This window comes from Aptenodytes forsteri, unplaced genomic scaffold (assembly GCF_000699145.1).
Source record: "Aptenodytes forsteri isolate BGI_AS27 unplaced genomic scaffold, ASM69914v1 Scaffold9, whole genome shotgun sequence".
Taxonomy (NCBI): domain Eukaryota; kingdom Metazoa; phylum Chordata; class Aves; order Sphenisciformes; family Spheniscidae; genus Aptenodytes; species Aptenodytes forsteri.
The window spans coordinates 1,453,928-1,481,775 of NW_008796217.1; the positions used below are offsets into that span (position 1 = coordinate 1,453,928).

At 37.9% G+C, this 27,848-nt stretch overlaps 1 protein-coding gene across 3 annotated transcripts in view; it reads right to left on the bottom strand.

The window, feature by feature from the left end:
- Positions 1–27,848, bottom strand: part of TBC1D5 (TBC1 domain family member 5) — a 310,363-nt gene that overhangs the window by 34,821 nt on the left and 247,694 nt on the right. For 2 of the 3 annotated variants that reach the window (XM_009288593.2, XM_009288594.2), the window contains 4 exons: positions 27,255–27,340; positions 22,138–22,409; positions 17,576–17,641; positions 11,585–11,748 (listed from right to left, as the gene is read on the bottom strand). In XM_009288593.2, the coding sequence (XP_009286868.1) occupies positions 11,585–11,748; positions 17,576–17,641; positions 22,138–22,409; positions 27,255–27,340 (588 nt within the window). The remainder of the gene's footprint in view (positions 1–11,584; positions 11,749–17,575; positions 17,642–22,137; positions 22,410–27,254; positions 27,341–27,848) is intronic. The other variant, XM_009288595.2, reaches the window with a different exon arrangement.

Here is a 27,848-nt window from a genome sequence, read left to right on the forward strand (position 1 = left end):
GCTACAGAGTGGGGTCCCTCCCATGGGAGACAGTCCTCCACGAACTTCTCCAACGTGAGTCCTGCTCACGGGCTGCAGTTCTTCACGAACTGCTCCAGCATGGGTCCCTTCCATGGGGTGCAGTCCTTCAGGAACACACTGCTCCAGTGTGGGTCCCCCATGGGGTCACAAGTCCTGACAGCAAACCTGCTCCAGCATGGGCTTCCCTCTCTCCATGGGTCCACAGGTCCTGCCAGGAGCCTACTCCAGTGCGGGCTTCCCATGGGCTCACAGCCTCCTTCAGGCATTCACCTGCTCCAGCGTGGGGTCCTCCACAGGCTGCAGGTGGATATCTGCTCCACCGTGGACCTCCATGGGCTGCAGGGGGACAGCCTGCCTCACCATGGTCTTCACCATGGGCTGCAGGGGAATCTCTGCTCTGGCACCTGAAGCACCTCCTCCCCCTCCTTCTTCACTGACCTTGGTGTCTGCAGAGTTGTTTCTCTCACATATTCTCACTCCTCTCTTCAGCTGCAGTTGCACAGTTTGTTTTTCCCCCTTCTTAAATACATTATCACAGAGGCGCTACCACTGTCGCTGATGGGCTCGACCTTGGCCAGCGGTGGGTCCGTCTTGGAGCCGGCTGGCATTGGGTCTATGGGACATAGGGGAAGCTTCTAGCAGCTTCTCACCTGTAGGGCCACCCCTGTAGGCCCCCACTACCAAAACCTTGCCACGCAAACACAATACAAAAACATAACACAAAAAGTGACAGAATTGTGTTGGAGGAACAGTCCAGTCTTCCTTGTGTCTTGTCTGATGCTGGTCAATGATGGGTTGGGTAAAGTGTAACGAAAAAGGTATGTCATGATATAAACATGTAATGGTACTGCCCAGAATACTCTCCCAGGCTACACATATTTGCAGATCAGGGATTTCTTGAACTAGAGGTGGGTTTCTTTTGTAGTTAATAGCCTTTGGACTTTTCCTATATTAATTTGCCCAGTCACATTTTCAATTCTTTCAGTATTCATAGTAAAAGCACTAAGGAAACATCCCCTGAGCTCTTGGCAAATTGGCAGGGCAAATTAGAAAATAATTCTGATGAGGTATCGAAATATTTAGAGGAAAATAATGGGAAAAATGAGATTGATAGAAGGAAAACCTGAAGCCAGGGACTTGCTAAGGGTCTTACCAGTACTTAAGCGCTTATTCATAAAATATACACAGAGTATACCTTTTGGATATTGGTAGCATTTTACATGTCAAACAAGATTCAGATGCATGGCATAAATTGCTTTCTCATTTAATTTTATGCAAATTTCCCTAGAGTAAATAGCAGTGGTTACTGTTTCCATTTTGTGAGAATTTATTTAGTTTTAATTTTTTAATCTAACAATTAAATACAAGATTTAACCTTTTAATCTTAAACCCCTGACAGCTGAATGTTGGTTGACACCCCCATAATTTTTTTATAATCTATGCCAGCCACAGAATAGTCTACAGCGTATGCTGACATTTAAACCAGAAACCACTGTTTGTAAACAATGAATTACAGTAGAATTTAAAACAAAATTTTAATTTATTTAATTTACTAATTTAACTTACCTATTATTTAATTGTATCACTCATGGGCCCTCATCAGGACCAAGACCTCGCTCTGCTGGGTGCTGTACAAACATAAAGAAAAAACCCGCTTCTCTAAAGGACTTAACAGTGTAAGCCAAGAGACAACAGATGGCTGCAGACACACATATGGGAAGGACATGGAAACAATATGGCTATATTAGTCAGTCTTATAGACATGGCTTCAGCATGTTAGCAACCAAACTGTTGTCAATGGAAAGGTGGAATTTCTAGGAGAGTTTTCATAAGGCATTTGCTTTGCAGATGTTTAGAGAAAGTTCATTCTATGTGGAAGGGGCTATGAAATGATTACATGCAAGGTCACCCAGCATATCAGAGTCAGGGATGGAATATATATTGTCACTTTTACATAGAGAATTTTGTTACTTGTGAAATGTTTGCACAAACAGGAATTATTTCAGGTATTAATATATTACCCTGGGAGGACACAAAGTTCAGATACTGCCTTCAGGTATCAATTCCTGCAGAAGTAGAGGTTATGTACTGATTTCCTGTGCTGAACCATTACCTGCCAATATTTCTGTGTCCCTGTGCTACTTGAAGCATCCCCATGCTCAATTTATCTCCAAATATACCCTACTCACGTTTTGTGTTCTTTACATCTTCACAACTGCCAGTTTTTTATTATTTTGAATATACTTTCATAAATGTTAAATATTTTAAGCACAGTATTTTCAGATAAATCCTACAAACATATATTTTGTTCCTTTGGACTGCATGCACAGTGAACTTGAGTCATGTTTTTATTTTACAGCATTTTAACTCCCGCTCAGGTTTTTGTTTTACACCATTTTAACTCAGACTGCTTCTACAATCCCAGGATGGTATGAGGTAGCTTAAGTAGGAACATCTTTCTTTCCTTTTTTCTTTTATTTAAACTCTCTCTTAATTTCACTGTGTAGTGCTAGTAGGCATAGTTGCTCAGAGTAGCAAATAGAACTTTATACTTGCTGATAGTTACATACTTATTTCAGTGCTTTCCTAGATCAGAACCCTTAAAGCACAAACAGGTTCTTTGTCAGATTAATAAAGGAAATGATAGTATAGTTATCCACCTTAAAGAAGGATAAGGGGAATACAAAACCTACAGAAGCATACTTTTCTTTTTCTCTCTTTTCTCCTCCACTTTATCATTACTTTGACCTGTTGCTTTCCAACACAGAAATTTTGCTCTCTGGTAGTACTGTATGTCTCAAAATACATCAGGGGACATCAGAGTAAGCACAAACGAATTAGGTAAAAAGTAATCCTAGAAGTCTAGGTTCAAAATGCAGTGCTGTCAGAGTTAAAACATTTCAGGGCACAATGCATCCTCTTCTGCTCAAAGAAGTAAATTCAGAAGAATAATTACCTATTTTAAAACCTGAAACAGAACTGCCACTGCGTAATCTTTAGTGAACATACGTCCATGACAACCCTCTGAAAGGGGTGGGGGAATGGGACTGAGAAAAATAAGAAAATAAAATGAAGGATGAAAGGAAGGTCAACAAAATATCCATTGTGACTCCCAGAAGCCAAGCTAAATCGGGTTATGTACCAACACTGCAAAAAAAAATTATTTGGTTCGGAGGGCTCTCATTGAAAACAGGTATCAAAAACAAGAAAGGAATTTTATAATACAGATAAAAATGTTCAACTAGGATGAGACCAAGACAAATTTGCCAATAAATTAAAATGCTAGAAGGCATTCACCTGCAAAGGCACATATTTTTGGGCATTAGTGCAATCCTGACTTCCTCTGTGTGCTTTCAGTAAGAAGACAGAAAGGGATGGCATCGCACAATGCTTTCCCAAGCTACGCACAGGTAAACAGACCCAACAGATTATTGGTAAAGGATTAAAGGAATAAATAAAAATTTCAGCCTTTCTGTACTTAAAAAACCCCCATAAAACAGCGAACAAAACCCAACAAAACTGAAAGGGTTGCAACTCTGATTCAGAATAGCCAATGACCCGGGAACCCTCTCTTCCAACATTCAAATTCCTAATACTTTAGAGTTAGCATTGTTCAAGGAGACCCACACTTTTTAAATGCAAGAAAAATGATGTTTTTCTTACTCTTTTTAAATTTGAAGATGGGTGAAATATATATACATGTGTATTTTAATGCATTATGTATCTGTAGCTTTTCTGAAATATAAGAAATAAGAATTCATGGTCAGCTATTTCTCCTCTTCTTCCAAACTAGAATAACTGTTCTTCTTCCTTGCCTTCTAGTTTTATGAGGACAGCAAGGTAAAAAACATTTATTTATAATCAATATTTATTTATAATCTCCACTAAGAAGATTAGTGACTTTGAGGCAAAATATCTGTTTCATTGTGTTGATGTATAATTATCTATTTATTTGATTTATTGTCTCTTAAAACAAAGCTAAAAATATTTACATATAGTGACATATTTACATATAGCCTCAGAGGATCTCCCTAGCTCTCTGACAGATCCATTTCATTTCAATTAAAATCCTGAAAATAGCTGAAACTCTGGCTCACAGCTTCTAAACACCAGGTCCTGCTGTTGAATTTCCATCTTAAGCAGTTCAAAGTCAATTTGCCAGTGTCGCGCTGTTGGAGTCGGCTTAGTTTGCCACGTCCCACCTTGCCTGGAGATGTTAGTGGCAAAGGACCATGGGCTTGGACATTTTCCAAAACAGCTCCCACTGTCGAACCTATTACTGGAACAGCTTCCAGGTGCACCAGCCTCACTGTCACAGAGCTAGAAACCAGCAATTGTGCTACTGGAGCAAGAGCAGGACTTGTTTTCATCTAACCTGGCTGTATTTTCCTCTTAAAAATACCCCACTCCTATGCTCAGATAATCTCTCCTTAGCAGGAAGATGGAGAAGGATAAACATGAATAATGGAGAAAGCTCTTGCCTAGAGACAAATAAAGTAGGGATGGAAAGAAACCTCTTTTTCAAGCAGACACAAGACAAGCAGGACTTATCTACCTGCTGCCTGCCCAAGTCCACCTGCTGGCACTGCCCTATGGGACTGCCGAGAGACAGTTTAAAAACAAAAACCATGAAAAGCTGGAAGATCTATGGAATGCAAAACATTTTGCATAACTGATTGTGGATGGGTAGGCACTGAACAACTGAGAAAATCAGTAGTGCTTCACTTGGTAAGGGAATAGATAAGAACTGAAAGAGCTGTAGGGTAACAGAAATTATCCCTTTGAACAGAAATGCTGATAAAAGGTTTCTCTCAGTGCTGCTGTTGACATCGATGACTTAATCATATTGGAATATTTATTCATAAACAATAACACTGAGATATTAATTTAGATGGTATGACTGTAAGTATTTTGGAAATAAACAAACACATACGCGAATGAGAATCCCATTTCCTCCATTGTGTTTCAGTATCACATCTGACGGGCTTTCTGCCTATGTGGTACACACATTGCTGGCCTTTAAGACTGCATAAGCCCACTACGGCAAATGTAAGAGAAATGTGAGCAGAGGAAAAAACCCCACCATTTTATGATTTTAGAGCTCTCTGAAACAATGCGGTAAGTATTCTTGAATGCATATGGATATGGATATGGAATGATTAATATATAGATATTCTGCAATGAATAAAGTTCATGCTCCACGCTTCAATAGTATATTACTAAAGTATTTGGTTGAATGTTATTGAAATGGTTGATTAGGTGTGATGTACTTATGTAATTATGCTTCTTAATTTTGCTGCCTGAATAAGCATTTTAATATACACACAGTCCTTTATGAAGGACTCTCAAAGCATACCCTTTTTTAAACTCACACTCAGTTTGAATTTTTTTAAGCATCAGTCGCAAAAAAGTTTCACTAACCCCTTCTCTGTTCAGTATGTTCAAATACATACTCTGGATGTATTTGACCTTTGATATGATTCCTAACATGACTGGGGATGCAGACCAGAGCAGGATCTTATTATTTAGGGCTTTTAGAATCTCTGATTACATTGTTCAGAGTTTAAGGAGGGTAAAACTTAAGTATAGCGATTATGCAGGGACTGTAAACATACACCATTTATACTACTTTGTTAAAAGAACAGGAACACAAGTTTTGTTGTTTTTATAGGGAATGATTTGATTTAACCAAACACAGACAAAAATAAGAATCAAGCTATTAAACACATACCTAAAATTTATTTCAGTGGGAAAAAAATGTCCCAAACACAGAAACCCTTTCCGCTCAAAAAAAACCCCAACTAAGACAATAGTCTGATTTAGAGATATGTTTCTCATTCATGTCCATGTTTTTGTTGGGAGTTCAGTACGGGTCTCTCAGCTCTTCACAGAAATGGACAGTAATTTTGTGGTGTTATCCTGAAAGACCAGGATGAAGGGATGAGATTTCCACTGAAAAGGAAAAAAGGGAAGCTCAAACCACAAACATAGATCCTCAGATGTATTCTCCTTTGCCACTGGGATGCTGAAACATTAACTTCATGATTAATGTATGGGAAGAGGATGCACAGGGAAGGTCCTGTACCTCCTGCTGGTAACATGATTGCTGTGGAATGAAGGATCACACTTCTTGGCTCCTAAGTCTCTTTGATCCTTTTGTAAACATTACTGATAGTCTCATTCATTCATGATTTTGGTGTTTTTTAAATTCTTCCTGACAGTTTTAAAGGGCTGCCCAATAATTTTAAAAGTTCTTATTGCCTTCTTTCAAATTATATCATTCTAATTTCCTTCTGCGCAGAAGTTACTGGCAAGTATAATTCAGCTGCACGTATCTGAATCTCCTGTACCAGAGAAAGACAACATTTTACACTGACATTTTTAAAATCTTCCAAATGGCCCCACAGATCTGTTCTGTATAAATGTTTATTGCTCATAATATGACAGAAAAAGCACTGCAGAGCCACTTGGGTTTTTATTCATCTTTTTCTCTAAGCAATTAACTTCCTGTTTTTCTCACAGTACAGTTTCTTTTCCCTGAAATGAATCACGCCAAAAAAGATAAGGAGCATTAGGATTCAAAGCTGCCAATCATGCATACAGCTGTTGTTTTACTAAATTATATGAAACTTGCAAGTATTTCTAATAAAAAATTCTAAAAGGCAGCTTATTTTTCCTTGTACTGTTTTCAGCTCTTTCACTTGAGTTACAGCATGTTGTGGGAGCCTGAGTAAGGCAACTGAGAAAAGAATCACACTTCCAAAATATCTCAGAGGTTTTTCTACGAACTCTGTCCACATGATCTGGCAGCATCTCAGATTTAATATACTTTTCATCTATCCCTAAAATTAGACAAGCACTGAAGTACTAAATTGCATTTTTCAGGTGTCTGAATTGGCCTATCACATCAGAAAAAGAAAGACAAATGCCCTACAGTATGAACTGCAGTTAAACGTTAAGGCACTGAAGTTTGTTAAACTTAATGACTCCGAGAACAATCATCATGTCTTTAACTTCAGGCCTAACAAATCCAACATATTGATCAGGCAATTGGCTGTTGTACACAGATGCTAACTTATTCTGGGCACGTTTTATGATGCTTAACTAAAAAAGGGCATTTCATCATAGAATTTGTATTTCCAAATAAATATTTGGCATTAGTAAGTATGGACTGACAAGCATTTTACTTAAAACCTTTCAAAGGTCAGGGAAAAGATATATGGGAATAAAAAAAAGTCTCCAAGATGTGTATCATGCACAAAAGACATGCTCTTCTTCAAAGGTATTTTTGCATGCATGATTTTTTTTTTATGTAGTTTTCTAGTATTTATTTTCTTATCTCTTTGATTTTTGTACACCACTTCTACTTGAGCAAAACTGTCAAGCTTGTATGCTTAAAATCAGGTTCCTAAATCCATAGAGCAGACGCCTATTTAATTGAAAATAATGGAATTCATTAATTTTCTAACCTGTAGGGGTACTCATATCTAACTTCAAATCAGTCAGACGAGCTATGTAAATCACAGACAGTAACAGTTGTTTCTACCTGCTTGTGGGGACAATAGCATATGTTGTCAAATCTGATTTAATTAAAAAGTCTGTGCAATCAAAACCAGCATGATGCATGACACTTTTGTTCAGGATTTTTTTTGCTAAGAAATGAGGATTGTGATTGACCATGTTTGTAAATTATTTTAGTAAAGAAAACAAACTGCTCCAGATTTTCCTTAGAAATGTTTCCTTCTTGGCAATTTTTAAACTAACTTTTTTTCCAAATGGATAATTTGATTTTTCTTAACTTGAAACTTTTTATGTAGAAATTTACTTATTAAAATATACAGTTTCTCCAAATCAAAACTTTCTTTTCAGTCAAACCCATCTTTCTCCTGTGTTTTTTTAATGAAAGTTTTTAAAATGTTTATATTGTTTGACTCAAAGTTCCCTCTCTGGCACATCTCTATGGCTGAAAGCAATTTACAGAATATTCTGCCAGAAACTGAAACCAGCCAACCATATTTGCCAGAATCAACGTCTAAGCAGCTTTGCTATTTGCCAAAAAGAGGGGTAGACTGTCCTTAATGGTTGCTGGAGATGTAAATGAAACATAATGAGAAATAAACGGACCACAAATGCACCCAATTTCCCAACTCTGCGAAAAAGGAGAGGGCAGTAGGCAGGCTACGAGAGGAAATTTTCTAGGACTTTACTCCAGCAAGACTGACCCAGCCAGAAGATAACAGGCACTGGAGCGCACTAAAAGTTCCTGTTCTTGTTTATGGGAAGACAGCTCCAGAAACTGCAACCTAAGTTATTCCTGTCAGAAAGCCACAAACTATATAAAGGGGTAAGGAACCATCTCACTGCTGAGCACAAAACAGACTTTCAAACACATTTGGTGGGCCTCATGTTAACATACAGCTGAGCGCCACTCAATAGTAACGTGAAAAACATCAGGCTGCCATGGGTTGCCAAAACATGATCTGATATTGTGCATTCAGCCCTGAGGCTGTAGATTCACTTTCTTAACTAAATAAAACATGGGACATCTGTTTCTGACAACAGCGGTAAAAAAGTCATTCCACTGATCTTTGCATTTGAGAGGAAAAAAAGATCTACAAGACTAAATATAATGCAAATGTTACTACCTTAAGAAGTCCTTAATATGAGAAATAGACACATCCTATTCCTGAGGCAATGAATCAAGTTAAGTATCAATTTTGATCATAACTCCCCCAGAGAAAGTCCAAGGTGTTGGACTGGCTTTAGGAAAGAAAGAATTTAGACAAGTCACATTTCCAGTTTATCCTGTCACAGAATCACAGAGTGTTGAGGTTGGAAGGGACCTCTGAAGCTCATCTTGTCCAACCCCCTGCTCAAGCAGGGCCACCTAGAGCAGGCTGCCCAGGACCGTGTCCAGATGGCTTTTGAATATCTCCAAGGATGGAGTATCCACAACCTCCTTGGGCAACCTGTTCCCATGCTCAGTCACCCTCACAGCGAAAAAGTGTTTCCTGATGTTCAGACGGAGCCTCCTTTGTTTCTGTTTGTGCCCATCGCCTCTGGTTCTGTCACTGGGCACTACCGAAAAGAGCCTGGCTCTGTCCTACTTGCACCCTTCCTTCAGGTATTTATACACATTGATAAGATCCCCCTGAGACTTCTCTTCTCCAGCTCTCAGCCTTTCCTCACAGGAGAGGTGCCACAGTCCCGTCATCACCTTCGTGGCCCTTTGCTGGACTCTCTCCAGTATGTCCATGTCTGTCTTGCACTGGGGAGCCCAGAACTGGACACAGTACTCCAGGTGCGACCTGCGATGATGACATTCCTGTTCATCCCATGACAATGTTACAGTAATGTCCCCTGGTTTGTGAAAATCACTTTTTTTAACTCCATGTTGAAGGACGTATTTTTATGTATGTATTCCATTTCCGCTTTGCTTAGGAAGGGCATTAATTAGAAGTAAAAAGATGAAGGGGAAATGGATTCTCTTTCATGTGTTACACCAAGAATGACTGATTTTAAAAGCATCTTTTTATAAAGTGATTGATGCACGGCCATGTTCCAACAAAGGTAATTTCCCCAATACTTATCAACATAATCTGTATAATTATTAGAGACAAATGTAAAAATGTAGACCAGTTCAGTTTTATAAATAAAACAAAGATGTGAACCCATTATGTTTTCAAGTTGTCTTTTGCCTCCAGAAAACAGCTGTAAATGAAGCGACTATGAGACTGGAGTATTCCAATGCAACTATTTTGGGACCTGAGGATGAACTCCTTGGGGTTTTCTTCTCTTCATGGAAAACCAGGTATCATGAAATTTACAGGAAAACTAAAACCAAACATTGCCTTGAGCAACAGAGAACAGATTTAAACAAACTTTTTCCTCTTGGAGCTGCTACAAATTCCTTTTCCCTCTAATAAAAGTCAGTCAAAAACTGAATGTAAGAAAATAAGGTTTTGGTAGCCTAAAACCTTTTCTAGCTGTTTAATCATAAAATGCTACAATATAAAGTATAAATCACAGTTCAAAGAATTCTTTTGAAAATTTATGCTCTGCTTATTTTATCACGATTACCAATCTACTGGAAAGTATTGTAAGGACTACAAATCTGTTCCAATGAATACATCTTTCTCCAAAATCGTTGAAAAAAACAGTAATAAAATACCACAAATTTGGGAAATTATTTACCTGAAATTCATGTTAATTGTTAATGGGTTCTTATTGAGTACGAATATTATAATGGAAAATTCTTCTATGTCTCCAATTAGAGAACTAAGGAGGAATTATTCTTAAACTCTACTAGTGCAAAAAACCCAAGTTCTGGCCTGGACAATAGTTGTAAACAAAAGCTGGATTTAGATCTTGTTAAACCACATAAAAAGAAAAGTTCAATATTGGTATATTTATTTTTCTTCAACTCATGAGGACAAGCAGAGAGATATTAAGTTGTTCTTTTCTCTTTAAATTCAATTCAATATGTCTTAAATGGATATAAACCAAAATCATAGCTTCTTGTTGACTAACCACAAAACACAGCTTTTCTTTAGGCAACATTAAAGCATGCAGAACAAGAATTAAACCCTCTCTTTCAGTGAACAAAAACTGAACAAAGTTGTGCAAAGTTGTGCATTTCATTACAACATTTTAAATATAAAATTTAAAACATGATGTCAATTAATATTCTCCTGTTTAAATAGAAAAATGCTGAGATGTTCAGATTAATCTTCTGCACACTATTTACCTCTGAACACCTGAAGAATGCTGCAATATAGAAATACTGCTATTACAATTCCTATTTATTGAAATCAATAGGAAGTTATATGAGCATACATTTGTGAAAATGGAATGGAGAAAACCCCTATGCCTTCCCCTTAGAAAAAATGCAACTTTTTCCATCTATTACGTAGCTGGTTACTATAATCAGCAGAAGACAATGGGAAATGTGTGTGTAAAATAAAGAAGAAGCCTCCTGCTCCATGGCATATGAGGGTTTACCAAAGTAGTGCTCCTAAAATATCTTTGATGGGACGAGAATTTCTTTGGAACATACCCATGATAAGAGCAAATTTTCTTGGATGAAAACAATCTGTTTAAATAATAGTTTCTCGTGACCAAATGGAAGGTCAGGGCCGTGCAAGAAATAGAACTGTGACTGAAGACCACAGATGCTACAGACGCTGGAAACCTCTGATGTATTAAGGAATTTCAGGGACAACAGATGGACATGTTTGGATCTGCTGAGCATTCGTGCTTCCCACCGGACTGTTTATTAACTTCAGGACTACACCAGAAGTCTAACAAAGCAGGACTTCTCTCCTCTTTCTCAGAGGCAACAGGCGCTTTCACAGTTTCATTTCAGGTAGGATTATGGGATGGAAGCCATAATGGAGATGTTACTCAACAGAAACAGTTGAAATAGCTTATTTCTGCTTTTGCCATTAATGTGTGCTCAGGGAAACATTTCCAAGTGCAAGTGCTTAATGAATGGGAGAAATGGTTGCCTCTAACAAGTAATGCAGCGTGACATTAAAATATCTTAAAAAGTTAAAGAACTCACCGATTCTTTTCTGCTCATAGTTTTGCTTTGGGAACGGGAGCGGGAGATTGTACTGAAAAAGGAATCCTTTTTTGATGCAGACAATGGTGGAGATCCTGTAAATTCACGTCCTCCAGACAAGCTCTCTATGCTTGGAGATGAACTGATGTTTTTTGAACTTTGGCCTGTAAAGCAAGTATAAAGTAACAAAATAATTAATCAACAGGCACTTTGTTTTCCCTGTAAATACCTCCTTGTCTTAATTGACATTCACTGAGATTCACAGATAGCTCAACACAGAATGAAACGTTGAAGTGTGTCAGCATGCACTGAGAGATTGAAGGACTATTCTGACATACATGGAACTGAAGTTTTGTATGAGAGAAAAATACAAAATCTTAGTGTATATATAGATATATACACAAACACACACTATCTATCTAGTGTGTGTATATATATGCTGAACAATATATATCTATCTCTCTATACGAATACCATCTCAGTATATATACCCTATTATATCCACAGACTGAGGGCCTTCTCTTCCCTGTGTGGCATAATGAGCAAAAGTACCATCTCATACTAATAAAAAAAAATCTGATGTCATCAACACTGCAAAGGAAATCCTTTTTCTTTCCACAAATAAACTATAAAACTTGGCAAAGAAAGCTAAGAACAAGAACGTCAGATTCCAAGAATGGGTTGGACATTGAATATCTAGATGACAATATCTAGACTTACAACAGGAAAAAGTAAGTTAAGTTCAGAAAAGAATGTAAATTCTCATGCTTCAAATTTTAAGGCCATCTCCACCTAACGGACATTCTGATGAAGTCTACTCAATAGACTTATTGTCATTTCATGCAGCTTTTCAAAAGAATCTAGTGTTGTCCACTGTCATAGCGAAGACATCTGGGTAGATGCCTGGGCTGTTTCACCATGACACTGTATGCAGTCAGGCAGTCTTTGATAAGGATCATTTCTTCCAGTTGAGGCCCACAAAGTGTTTTGAAGTACTTAACTTAAAATTCTATTTCCATTAGCTCCAGAAGAAAAAAACCAATATGACAGTTTTCATTCACTTTCATTAAGAAAATGTTGCATTAGGACAGATGGTAGTTTTAAAAAACCTTTCTGTTATGTGTATGAGGAAGTCAATCCAGAGTGACCCAATGCAATTCTAGAATTTTCCATTCTGAAAAAAAGTAAAATAGCAGGTAAAACTAAAGCTCTAGAATTCTTCCCTTTTCTTGTTTCGGCAGCTATTCTGATGAGGCTGTTCATGTTCTCCCTTTTTCCATTCCTTTGTTTTTGGTGTGCTTTTCATGCTACCATCTATAGCATCAGGAATGATCCTCTGAAACCACATCATTCAGATGTCACAGGTGCAGCTTCATCTCCTTTGCAAGGCTGTGATCGAATTTGAAACCACCTCCCTCGCAGATGCCAGTGGTTCATCCTTCTTTGCTCTGAGCTGCTCCCACTTTCTATGCCAGTTTTACTCCCAGATGTGCCACACATTATTGCACAGACCTTACAATTTATTTAGTGTTTTGTCATTGTGGATGCACTACCCATTCTGAAAATACAAAACTAACTCCTTTTCCGGAAGGGGACAGTCTCCCCTTCATCATGCATTGCGGTCTTCCCCCATGATACAACTTTCTAGAAAATGAAAGAAAACTAAAAGACAAAGAAATGAAAGAAAATAGAGGCAGAAAAGGCTGCAGAAAACACAGAAAGAAATTCAGATTTAGATACAAAAGGAGACCAGCTCTGTTGCGATCAAACATTTTAAACAAAAGGAAGTAACTAGCAAAACCTACTCATACAGAAACATCTTAACTTAATTCAGTCATTTAAGATCTAGAGGGGTAACTGTCCTCAAAGTGGTGTGGAAGTCAGCGGTGCCGTGCTTGGCCACCTGCCGGGTGGAGACAAAGCCCGAGCCAAGTTCTCCGCGGTGTTTGAGCTACGCAGCATATATTGCACAGCTACAACCACATGAAACCAGCACATTTTCTTAAGGGAATAAATACAGATCTGTTTAAAATGTCCTCTTAGCAAGAAGACTGTTAAATGCAAAGAGATTGAACTAGCAAAGAATAAAACATCATGTGACAAAACAGACCAAAAAGGACAAAACCCCGGAAAAGGATCTGCGTTTAATATTCTCAACGTTTTCTGGAAGATAATTGGCGTATAAACTGCTTCCCACCTTCTCCTTCATTCTCTCTTGCCTTATTTTGCTCTTCTTTCCCATGACCCTCCTACATTCTATGTCCTGCCTCTCATACTCCTGTGGACCTTCCTCTGTCTGCCTCCTCCTCTTCTTCAGACCCCTCCACATTGCCTTTTCTGCTTCTGCGACTTCCTTGTTCCAACTTTTTCCTTTACATATTCTTCCCTTCCCACCAACTTCATTCAACTGCATTTTTCTGTTCCTTCCCAGCCCTCCTCTAGTCACTTATCACCTACCACTTAGTCTGAACAGCTTCCTTAAAGCGCAGGAGATGGAGGCTGTAAGATCTCACTTAACTCACATTTTAAAGAGAAATGGGATACACATTAATTAGGTGAACATGAATCTCCAATTCTGTAAATAATTCTAGAAATGGAAAAGGAGAAAACACTGCATGGCAAACAGCAAAAATAATTCAGTTACAAGGAAGTTTTTATAAGATTTCTAATTTTAGGATAAAATCATGTCACTTGGCAACACCATTATCCTTACAGTTGCCTTTATGTAAGAAGGAGACTTTTTATGCATTTCACGTGGCAATTCACAATGGAAATGTGGCTTTACAATAGGTAAAACTTAAAAATAGTTTTGGAACAGAAGAAATTACCTATTTTAGCAAATAAAGCATTTATAAAAGAAATCCACACAGCTAAGGCAAAGCAGCCAATATAAATGCTAAACATAAAAAAATCTATTTGGTAGACAGAGTAAAGTACAATGAAAAAATATTTTATTATGTAAATCAGACTAAATGGGCTCTCTTTCCCATCCTAGTAATAAGAAGGTATCTTCCACATAGGATCAAGATTAAAAAAAACAAACAAAAAAAAGTTAAACAAGGAGCAATGTATATTTTTCACATACTCCTCCACTGCATGACCTGCGCTTAACCTACTTCACTTGCAAATAAGCAGCTTATGTGGTAAAATTTCATAGATAACATTGAGAGAGGGACACTTTAAATATATTTGAGGAACCCATGCACATGAAATAATACAGCTTGGTAAAATGATGGAAAAATTATTTGTAAGGATTTTTTTTTTCTATATTCTGTCTTTCAGGTCTAAGGAAAAAAAAGTCCAAAATATAATAGGAAATTGAAAAGACAGAGAACTATCCTTACGGCCACCACTTTGCTTACTGAAGAGCTACACTTCAAAAGATAGATCACAGTTTAGAGGAATGGAATATGCAACTACTTGCATAACCAAACAAGAGAAGAAATATGTATAGCTGGGATTTTGTGGACAGAACAATACAACTGTCCTAAAAGGGCATTTGCTCAAATAGCACCAAGAGCTTTGACTAATCTGGTTCTTATGGACTGTAAAATATAATGAAGATGGAAAATAAAAGCAATACAAGACGTAATGAAACTAAGATAGAGATGCAGTAAAACAGAAGTGATAAAAATACTATTTCTATACGTTTTATACCCAGGTAAGAAGAAAGCTTGGGATGCACCTGATCATTCTGCTTGAATAAGCATATCTGAGAAAATTATCATCAGGAAACACTAAATTTTTACTCTGACTCCAACTCTGTGAACAGCACTGTGACATGGATTATTTGGGGATGTGATTAAGAATTAAGCAAGACAGAAAGAATAGCCCTTATGAATAATTACAGTGTGTTGCAAGTCAAAAAGCAGAGTTCTTGGATTGTAACAGGCTTCTCCAATTTCCAGAGGAGTCATCATTTTTGCACTGGTAAATAAGAAAGCTGAAAGACAAGCCGCACCAATCATGCATGTTTTCCCCAATGTAACAAAAAAGCCACCTATCATTTTCCCAACACAGAAGTTTAGTGGAGCTGCTGCAAGAACAGTTAACTGAAGTCACCATGATGCTTTTGAAGTCTTTCAGATGTATTATGCGTGTACCGATTTCTGAGGCATTAACAACCCTCACGTAACTTTGGAAATAACACTGTAGCGGCAATGCAGAGGTTTCAGGCTCTCGGGAGGATTACACAAAATGCCATTTGTATCTTCTCTGTTGTGTGTCTCACTGATTCCGCAATTTTCTTAATAAGCAGTGTTGCACGTTCTCCTCACTCAATAGCTCAACAAGAAGGTCATTCGAGAGAGTTTCTAATTCCTCGGGAAAAAAAGCTAAAAAGCCAAACAAACCAGAACTCTTAGCCTCCAGCTACAATCCAAGTGCATAAAGTGATGTAATAAACTACAGTTAATAACTAACCAAACTCATCTCCTTCTTCTTTAGCAGCTTAATCGGCAACCTGAGAACATCACTGAATCAAAACTTTCATTTTCCTCTGCTCATTCTATCAATCTCAGATAACTACATTATGCCTTCCTAAAAGAAGATTAGAAAAATCTAATCTCTGACTATCTAAGCGTATACCAGAGAGTCCTAAAGCCTATATGAAACAGGCTGAAGAAACCACAAGCATGGAAATCAAATAAACGCTTATGAGGCACACAGAGCAAAGAGCTAAGGATCCCTGACATAAGCAGTAGTCAGAACACATTACTGCATAGGATGTCTCAAAAATATGTATGTGCACACTAAAATCCATAAATAGTTCACAGTAATGATGCACAGGATTTCGTGCACTAAAAATACATCCCATTCTGAGGCAAAAAGGAGCAGCGTTACCTCCGTGTGCTGGCTTCTAACTGGCTCACTCCTTGCCTGTTGTTGGTGATACTGGGGCTGAGCCCAGGGTTGAAAATGCTCTGTCTCAAAATCATTTGGAAAAATACATGGATGTGGAAGTGGGAAAAGGGACTGAACTGTTGGTACTGCTGGCAGGGCAGAGGGTGGAGACATGAAATGTTTTGAAAAGAAGAAGGAAAGTTTAAATGTAATGTGATCTATAACAGGGATTTATAAGAAAGTAAAAGATGATGACGAGAGGAGCAGAGCAGACTTATGATGAAAGAAAAGCAAGCTGCAGGTCTTACTAAGTTTGAGTTAAGTTATAGGGGAGATAATCATGAACTTTGGAGGCCTCTACTAAAATATAGGAAAAGTCAGAGAAGACGTGCACAAAAGGCATGCAAAAATGATGGCTCACTCCTACAGAGGAAAAGAATAGCTTTCATAGTTATAAGGAGAGCAAGGACAAAGATACCAAGAAGAACAGAAGTAAGGCGCGATCTATAATTCAAAACCACTCAGCTCTGCTCATCTATTACTCTGTACTTGCCATAGTCAGAACGTAGAGTATTAAAATTTGCAAAAAGAATGATACGAGTTTTATAAAACTTTTAACTTCAGATAAATTAGTTTCCCTTTTTCTCCTACACTGAAATTGGAACAAAGACTTCCAGCACTTTTAAAATTTATTCAGACCACCTCACCACACAAATCCATACGCTTATTATTCAGGGTGAGGCAGGTAAGCTCCTCTTTAGTCAAGAGCATTGAAGTAGACGTTCAGCTCAGAATACCTGCCTCCAATATAGCAACAGGGAAGTAACGCAACTAAAAGAGACATCGATGGTCGAATCGCCCCACGTGACAAAGCGTGACATGGACCACAAAGTACAAGGCAAATACACATTTTTAACGAAGACGGATGCTGGCGTACGGCGAATGTAACTGCAGGGGCACACACAGCACAGTCAGGGCGCGATGGAGCGGAGCTGCTTTTGTCTCTCTACACAACAGTGCCACTCGGTGGATGGACAACGGCAGTGGATGGAGACGCCACGCACGGCAAAACCCGCGGGGGTGGCTGGGCAGCCGGAGGGTAACGCTGCAGGCAGAGAAAGCCCCCCCCTGTCCCCGCAGCAGCCGTACCTGGGAGGGCAGGGGGATGCTGCCCGGGGCCCGGCAGCGCAGCATCGCTGCCTGCGCCTGCCTCGCCTGGTAAACAAACAACAGCGTTAGAAGGTTTCCCCAGCAAATGCAATTCACTGAAGCGAAGAGCTGCAACTTTGGGGTTTTGAGCTGGAAGACCCTGCTTTGAACACAAACGATATGGTAAGAGAGCGGCGTAAGAGCAGGCAAAAACAAATGGGGAGTTTTAACAATCAGTGCGTTATATGCCCCACTCAGACACGTGCAAAAAAGCAGTGCTTTTAAGAGACTGATTTATATCAAAATCTAAACTAAAACAAACGATCAAACCCATTTTGTTTCTGGTACTTTACACTGACAGTGTCGTTCTGCTAGCTTGGGAGCATCGTATTCTTACTGTCAATAAATTTTCGTAATTACCTAAGAATATGTATATCTATATGTTTTTTAAAAAGGAAAAAAAAGTGTTTGTTAATCAGTGTTTTATTCCTTTAATTTTTATTCAGTTCTGCTATCAGTAAGGACAACTTCTTTTTCCTTCTGAAAAAGCATACTCATTTTCTAGACACAGTTCATAAATAATTCTAAATATGGAGATCATTTCTTTAGGGCATATTCAGTGACTGTGGAAATTCTGTTCGTGTTACAACAAATACCGCAGAAGTATCAACTCATAAAAACAAACAGTAGTCTAGAAACTCTTTAAATAGCTGATCACAGTTTTGGTAGAACTTCATCTTCAAACTGGTCCCCTAACGTGTCCTTGTGACAAAGCGGCATTCAAATCAAAAGCCTTTTGGGTTTCAGCATGAAAGGACCTAGAAGGAAAACTGTATCTGGCACTATCAGGGAAGAAGTGAATGAGAACCGCTTTTTTTCTGGCAACACACTGCCGTTTGGTAATCAAAGAGTATCCAGTTTCTGAATGCTCAAGAATCCAGTGGAACACAAAGGGCAACAATTCTGCTTTTTTCCGTATTTTTTCATTATCGATTTTTATCTTTCAAGACAACGAACTCAACTGACAATCCAATGAACTCAAGATTTGAATTCAACCTTTGTGCCAATGAATTCCTTCATTGTGTAGAATCAAGAGAATATTTTAATCCCTTTTCTATTAGTAGGCTACCTTGCATAAGTAATCAGTAATGATACCCAATCTTCTTCTGTGCTGAGGACAGGCTGAATGGGATTAATATATTATTAGGAGGAACTGAATTTCCAATTAGGTGTCTGGATACTTCGCTCAAATGTGATTTGTAATGTTGAAAACTCACCGGGAATCACAGGCTTGCAATCATGGTTTTTTTTTTAATATTAGTCCGCTCTTTTTCCATTTACATTATCTAAATTATATGCATTTTTTCTTGAAGAAATTCAGCAAGTACCAAAACTTCAGAGTGAGAAATAATTACTATCGATTATGTAAACCAACCATGTCTCATCTAGAGTACAGCACAAGCTACCCCTGGAGGTGGCAGCATGAATGACACCTGTCACTGCTGCTGGTTTGTGAGTGGTAACTCTGTCTGAACAGAGGTGTTAAAGCTGGGATAGGATTATTTTGCCAGTCCTGCAAGGTATTTTGTTACCAAGGACTTCTTCACACTTAATAAAGAAGTAGATCAGGCAATTAATTTAATCTCTTCAAACTTGTAGCCCTCTACATATTAATTTAAATTATCAGCACTGCTTGAGCATTCAAAACCTGAAAGGACTAATACAATATGAGAAGAATGGATAACTTCTTTCATGACTTGATGCCTGTCAGATTTACAGCACTTCAGTCTGTTATACTGTCCAACTGAGCATCTGTGAGTGTTAGATCAACTGGAAGTGCAAATGTCTATCAATTTAAATCCTAAATTGTGCCTCGTCCAACCAAGCTCCAGGAGGTTGAAGAGAGCTGAAAACACAGTGAAGAACATAAGACAATTAGTGACAGCTGGTCAGTAACTTAGGAGCCTTATAGTTACAAACCATGCCAAATAGCTTTTAGATACTCAAAAGCTAGAGCAGAATCCAGAGTTTGAAAAAAGCCAGTGCAGAAGGTAAAAAGGCATGTAAAAAGTTCAGCACAAACAGGACTGGAATGAGAGCTTCTCAGGGTGTGGATATATTCTAAATCCTAAATCTTAATGCCTGGGATAGAAGTACTCGCAACTTCTCAGAGCTACGGGTAGTGCCCTCATTCACCAGAGACGCTGTACAGCACTTTCTTGAGGTGGTGGTACTGTCCTTCTGCACAGAACTGAAAAGACTTATTTTCACTTTTAAGGCATGATGGAGATGGTGCTGAGTTGTTTACAAAGGTATCTGCATCATGCTCCAAAAGGGTCTTTTTAGCCTGTCTCCGCCACAGTGTCATTGCAAATAGGGTTTGGTTTTTTTGCTAAGCTATTCCTACATTTAAACTTACTTCAGAGAGAATTCACTGGGCAGCTTCTGAGAGACTTTATATTTCCTTTGCCATTTTGGGTTTCTCTTTAAAAATATCAATTATGGCACTTGCAAACATAGTTAGCTGCCGTCATTTAAAACTTCTATCCAACTACAGGCAATATCCTGATAACTGTACAGGTCTGGAATAACAAGCATGGCACTAATATGTAAAACAAAACTCACTGTCATCTCAACTGATTAAAAAAAAGTATATTTACATTTTGTTGTCTTTAAATTACTTCTGCAAGTGTTGTACCAAATATGGATAGACAGAATAGGGTGAGAGGAAGCTGCAGGTACCGAAGCGTTGCAGTATGTTTTATTTCCTCTTACCATGAAAATGCTCTGTGCCTTACATCATAAATTTGCATAATTTCTTGATAACTTTACCAAATCTCCATATTCCTGTTGATACAGAAATATGTGCACAGCTTGTACATGACAATGACCAAACATAACTACAATTTTTCATTCTGATTCTTGTATGGAAAGTGTAAGCTGCATTTCTGCATGATGCAAGAAATGGCACATACAAGTGTAAAGAGGGTTGTCCTTGACCAGCTAGATAAAGATTAAGCTACAGTCGATTCCACCTATAGAAGTTGCTTCTACTTGTACACTTTTTTTATATTAAGCAGGGAAAATGGCATATACAAGTGTAAAGAGGGTTGTCCTTGACCAGCTAGATAAAGATTAAGCTACAGTCGATTCCACCTATAGAAGTTGCTTCAAATTGTACACTTTTTTTATATTAAGCAGGGAATGAAAATAACCACCTGAGGACCACTTTTCAATCCAAAAGGTAAAAAAAGAATAATGTGATAAGGGAACTATGGAAAACTTTTAAAAAAGCAAACAAAAGAGCTTCTCCAAAATTGTGGAAATAATTTCGTTCCACGCCTAATTTTACTTCCATTGTTATGAACAGGATTTGCATCAAGGATTCACTGCATTTCAGTTTCACGTTTGCACTGTAAAACGCTTGCTGGAGCAATTTCTGAGATTGTTCTACGATTCTAAGAGAAGCTGCGTATCTGGATTTTGCCAAGCAGCTGCAGTGGCCCTTACAGAAGTGCTTGTATCTCTGCTTCAAGAGAACAGTTGTACCTTTCAGTTCTGCTCCCTCAGTGTCTGGTGGGTATGCCATGCACCATGAAAGGACTAACTTTGGACCATATGCGTGCCACAGGAAAGAGAAAGAACAACTTCAGCTACAAAGTGTTATTTCCCTTCTCTTACACTTTCAAATCTGGTGAAAAATATGATGCAATCCTACGTAATGGTTCAGGGCAACCAGCACTAGCCCTCAAACTTACAACCATTACTTAGGATGAGTTGCTAAAAGCAGCAGATACTGCATCATTCTACACACTCCTTGCAAAGAGCATACTGCCATAGGCTGTCTGAAGACGAAAAGCAGTAACGCACCTTGAGCCTGGCAGAGTATAGGAAACAACTGCTGAAGCTGAGCTTGTGACTTTGTTGTTTTAAAAAACTGTCCTCAAGAAATATAAAAAAAAGGCTAAGAAAAAGAAGTAGTATCTACTAAACAGAGAAAGTGCAGAGGGCCATCACAAATTATTAAAAGGCAAATACATGTTATTGTTCAAATAACTTCTCAAATAATCTCCACACATTCTAAAGGGAATAAGATTTTGTTTATTAAGAATTACTCTGTAATTGATCTAACTTCCTTCACTCGTATTTAGCTAATGTTGTTATGCATGGGATTTGTGCCAATAACCTGAAAAACCCTATATGAAATTAGTCTTACAGTTCAAAATATGTTGCATTTAAAAGACTGAAAAGTTGGCTAATGTTTATGGTAATGATCTAGTTTGTTGGTATGTCTGATGTAATTTCTGGTTAATATTTTTTTAAAGCTTCAGAACTTCCTATAGTATTTGTACATTCTTGAGATAACATTTAATTCTGTATTACATTGCACACGTGCTGTTGTACTTTAGCATAGACGTCCTGCTTAACAAAATTCTGCTTTTTCTGTTTCCTCCAAATATGTACCCATCGATATAAAAATCAATAAAAGGACTTTCTTCAGTCCTTAAGACGTACGACAAAGCTTCCCTCTGTCGCGGTACTGCCACACGCTTCCCCTTTACCTTTGCCCAGCTGAACTGGCATGCTTTCGGACTTCATCATCCTCTGCTGCTGTGCCTGGTGGTGGTGGTGGTGCTGGTGGTGGTGGTGCTGCTGCTGGGGGGTTTCCACTGCGCTTCTGATGGGCACTGCAGGGGGAGGAAAGCTGCTCCCGCCGGCAGGAGCACCCCCAGCCCCTCCTGAAGCCATAGCCGGAGCGATGAGCTTTCGGCCAAAATTCAGTAAGCTGTTGGAGACTTTGTTAATGTTCAGTGGGGCAGCCTTAGCACTGGCGCTGGAGAAAAAGAAGAGGAGAAATCATCACATACTTGCCAACGGTTTGGACAGACAACCATGACAACGCTTTGCATGCATTGCTCTCCAAAAATGGGGGAAAAAACCTCAAGATCTGAGCATTACAAAGCCGGTGTTTTACCACAGTTGCACTGGAATATACACAGGAACCACAGGGACTGCATGTGGTGCGAGTTTTTCTCAACCGGTAGTGGACAAATTTTTTTGGCCCTTTCTTCCTGAAAAATGCAGACTAATCCCAAACAAAGCAAGTTTGTCCCAATTTTCTTAATTTGCCTTTTTAAATGAAAAGAATGAAAACATGACAAAAAGCAATCCAGACTCTAAAGCATTGAAAACTTAATAAAACTGACTTTTTGCACTTCTTATTCAAAGGCTGCTTTAATATTTACTTCTGCTACATTAAATTCTCTTAAATGTTTAAAATAACTCAAACCCAAACATTTCTTTCAACAAGCAAAACTACCACTAGACTGTATTTTTAGGTTGGCAGAGATAGATGACGCTTGCTTTTACTTCACCTTCTGCCCAGCCCAGCCATTTCAAGCCAAGCGCTTTTTAACGGGAATCCTGATTTCAAAAGTGATTTTGGCTGAAGAATGGCTTCAGGATATAACACATATACTGGATCATGATCCTTATCATTGTTACTTTTTATTTTTAACTACAGTGGCTAATTAATTCACTTCAGTTACATGCAACATTAATAACGAGGAAATTGTCGAACCATTTAATCTGTCTAAAATAAAGAGGCAAGGAAGCTTCTAATTCCCAGTAGAAGTGTTCACATAACCCAGGGATCAGCAAACCCATTCCTATTTGTTCATGCAGTATTTTCCTGTTTTACATAATTAATGCTTGAAATACCCTTCATAGAAATATATCACAACCACAGAGACCTTTCTGCTCCTGAGGTTTTATTTTACTGATCTACACTTTAGTGATATAAATAGCTGTATTTAAAAAATTTGAAGAAATACATGTAATTAAAAACAATACAATCATTGTACTGGGGAAAAAATAGTTTTGGAATGCTTTGGGGAAGTTTAACTAAAAATAAATTACAAATGAATTAATATGGGTGACTTGTAACTTACGCAAGCACCTAGAAAAGTAATTTTGATTTTGCTTTTCATGCATTTGCCTATTCGTCTCCAGATATGTTTTTTTTAGAATACACAATATAAATGCGCGCACACATATAGAACATAAGCAGAAAATAACAACAGCTGAGTTGTTTAGACTCAGAATAGATCCAGTTAAAATGAGAGAAAGCAGAAGAAAGTATGTGAGCCTGCACACTCACAAGATATAGCCTCAAGCTGTATGGGGCCCTTCTGCCATATACTGGCGGTGAAGAAAGACAGCACGCAGGAGTTTTTAGGAGGAACAACAGCGCAGAGACTGGGACACGGTGCTGCTTCCCAATTTATGGAAGCTGGAAAGGAATGATTGCTGAATAACGATTAAAGGATGTTTCGGTGTCTTTCCCTTTTATTGATTGCTGCCGATATTACAAAAAGTCTTTCTGTAGCCACCTGAGAATGACTGACAAAGTCACTAGAAAGAGAGCATCTTCAGAACTATAAAATACTCTTGCAGGAGTCCCAAATGGTTTCAAATGCAAACTGAATAGGTCCTAATGATTTTAAAGAAAAGGACATGGTAAAATATTTATTACTATTAAATTTTACTCTGCCACTACCTAGCAGATTCAGTTATTAATCAGTTCCCCAAGGTATTGCAGAGACACTTCAGGAAAAAAAAGGGATTTTTTCTATTAAATCACATATATGTGGCATCAGAAGAGTCAGCACAGGGCCTTTTGTTTAACGTCTTCTCCATTCCAGAAAGAAAATGAAGACTGTAGCTTTGAAGGTGGAAGACGAAATGCCAAATGCTGGCTTACCAGATGTCAGTCAGTTATCAACAGTTCGCAATGAATCTAATTACATCACCGATTTCGGGGGTCATACCAGTAATAACTCGGTTGAGATTCAGAATCCAACCTTTATTGTATTTGGCATATTTTTTTCCCTCAGCCTACTGAAACTAATCACCAAGATTAGGGCGGTATACATCACTCACTCACCTGAAACATCCCCTTAGAAAGAAGATAATGGCTTGCACATTGAGTCCTAGGTTTGTGTTGTCTCTAGGTCTAGAGCCTTGACAATCAGTAAAAAACCCCTTGACTTTGCACAAAAAATGATATTTACTAGAAGTAAATCTTTTTCTCTGACAGGCTACCCAAGCAACAAAGCCACTGGACGCTTTGAGCTAACTGTGTCATTGGAATCATGATGGCCCACAGATGCAGGAGACAAAGCTTATACAGGGGCTTGTGTATTTGTGTCCACCAGCTTGTTTCTTTCTTGTTTCTTTTTTTCAGCTATATTTTGCTTAATAAAAAGTATCAGTTTTCCTCCTACACTGTTTAATTTGCTGCTTTGACGTATGTTAAACCAGGAGAAGTTAGTTTATTTGCATTTTACAGATGGTTGGAAAGAGATTTTTTGAGAAACTTCACTTTACAGGAACAATAAACACCAAAAATCTTCTCTAAGCCGTTATGTCGAAATATGATTTTAAAAAACGCTTTCACCAATAATGTGCAATAATGTTTCATAATTATTTGAGAACTAGAAAGGGTAGTTACCGCAGCTCCTAATACCTATGTGTGATTTGGCTCTGCTATGAACTGACACTGCTAACGATCAGCTCAGAACACATACACAAAAAAAAAAATAACGATGCTATCTAAATTTCTTGTCAAGAGGTGGTCTTAATAAAAGTATTCTAAAGTAAAATTTATTGTGCAATTTCTCTGAATCACAGCTTCAGAAAATGAACAATAGCGAGGTGCTAGATTTCTGGAGGAGGTATGTTAAAACTGAGCTGAAGTTCAGGAAAATAAGAGCAATGTATCTATTTCTTACCATTTAAATGTCTGATATATTAATGCTAAGGATGATTACAGCCATTAAACACGGATCAATGTCTACGTTTTAGCCATCTAATTGTACCAGACATGCACAACAATTACAAGAAAAATGCTGATTGATTATGTTGTAGAGTTATCAGCAGATGCATTTCAAAGTAAGGCATCAGTTTAAAAATATGAGTATCAAGGAGACGTGAATTCCATCTATGAAGCAAACAATTTTGTTTCATCACAATAAGCATCATTGACCTTGACTGTGAATGGTATATTTTTAAACTAGCAGTAGGAAGATGATTCAATCTCTGCAGTTTTCTGCTAAGATGAAAATGTTTTGTTTTAAGCAAGCCTTATTCAAAGGCATTTTTCTCTTCAGCAAGTAGCCATTATGAGAGATGAGAGACAAATATATGAATATGATGGATTAAAAAGTTTTATATGTGATAAAATAAGCAATATATATTAGAGATTTGCTAAGATATTTTAAATATATCATTGAGCCTGTGGAATTAAAGATGAAAAAGACCTGGTAGCTGATCTAATCCATCTCTCTGCTCACTGCAGAAACATTTCCTAATGTTACATCTTCCAGTTCTCTCTTTAGTCCAATCTTAAACAGATTTACCACATTTGACATACTCTAAATGTTCCTGTGTTGAGATAAATTTGTCCCAGTTCCTCTATCTGAACTATTCTAAACAATTTCTCCTCTCCTTTAGTGTGTGTCCTGTATATACGTGTGCAATGAATTTATATTCCTACATAGATTTAATGGACATTTGTTTCCTTACAATTTAGGTTTCCAACAGGTGTCATTCTTGTTTGGGTTTTATGATTTATTTATTTTTTCAAAATCCTTGACACGTTTCTTTTGGAATTTTCAAATAACTTATTTTTCAAGTTTAGGCAACTCTTGAGACCATTTTTAAAGAGAATAAATAAGTAAAAACATTAAGAAAATGCAATAGAATGCAGTAATTTTTGACACCCTTCCCCAACTTTAAAGCCTGGTTTACAAAAAAAAAATGCTTTTGCAGTCACTCTGCTCAACTTTAATTTCTGCTCCTTGCTCCATTTTTAGGAGCTTTTTAATCCACTCCATTTTAATGTTATCTAGCTTTTAATGTAACTGATTTAACCAGAATTTGACAGAGGTGCAAAGGTCTAAAAGCCAGCAAGTTCCTGTGAATCAGCAGGCACAGTATGGGGCTGGGGCCACATGCCATCCAAGAAACTGCCTGTGACAGTATAAACTGAAGCAAGGCATTGCGTCTTGTGCTGGCTTGCCCCGCAGCCCCCAACAGCCCCCACCCACCAGCAACCGGCACCCGCGTTGTGGCCACCCAGTCGGGGCACAGGCACCTCTACACTCATGACCACCAGATAAAACGGCCCTGACAAGGAATTTAAGCAGTATTGATGCAAACCGTTTCTAAAACAAGGGTTTGCAGGTTTGCAGGTTATTAAACCTGCAAAAAGGTTTAGTAAAAATTACTTCAAACTGGATTTACATTAATTCAATTTAATTTACACAGCTTCTGGTACATGGATACTCCAGATCTCTATTAGATGCATTATTGGAAGTAGTTCAGCTACAGAACTCACATTGGCAACGTTTTACACCCTGCTTTTAGTATACACGTCATTAGGCATGAATGTCCTTAGCCTTCAAAAAATCCAGCGATCTGACTGCAATGCTATCTGTAAAACCTTCATTTTTCATGTAATAATAGGCAAGGTAAAGATTCAAAATAAATGCATGAAATCAACACATGTGCTTCTAATACTACTCCTGTAATTCCTGTTTGGGATAAAAGTGACTTATGAAACATTTTGTTTATGTAAGGTCTTAGTTCAGTGAACACATATTCAGAAATAGCTTACCGGGTTTTGTTCATCAAGTCTGCTCCACGTGCTTTGTAATAATCTAGATTTTGTTGGAATTGGTGAGTCACTGGTCTTGGATTTCTCTAAAAAAAAAAAAAGAAAGAATATATATTTTTTTAAAAAGAATACCTTATGGGAATTTTCTGAGAGATTTAAAGCAGAGACAAGAAGTATGCTCATTATGAAGATTAGAAATTTAGAAATTTAAAGAATAATTTCTTTTCCCAGGATCTTGGTTTCTCAAGGCAATAATGCCAGTTACATAAAAGTGAAGTCTTAAAATACTTAAAATAACACCAAGTGTTACCACTAAGTCCACTCCATGCTCACAGAAATTAGTGTTCTTCCACACAGCGATGAGGCTGTTGGCTGTAGTGGTAACATTTCTAATTAAATCAATAATTCTTGGACAAGTTCAGATACCGATCTGATTTCTTCGTTTAGCTCAGGTATAGAATTTTACCACCTCCAAGCTAAAGTGATATGTTTTTAAAGAAAATGGTAATAGTAATGAAAAACTATAGGCAATGTTTTGAACTGAATGCATCACTAGCAGCATCTTGGTTAAGCAAAGAATTAAATTTAGAGACA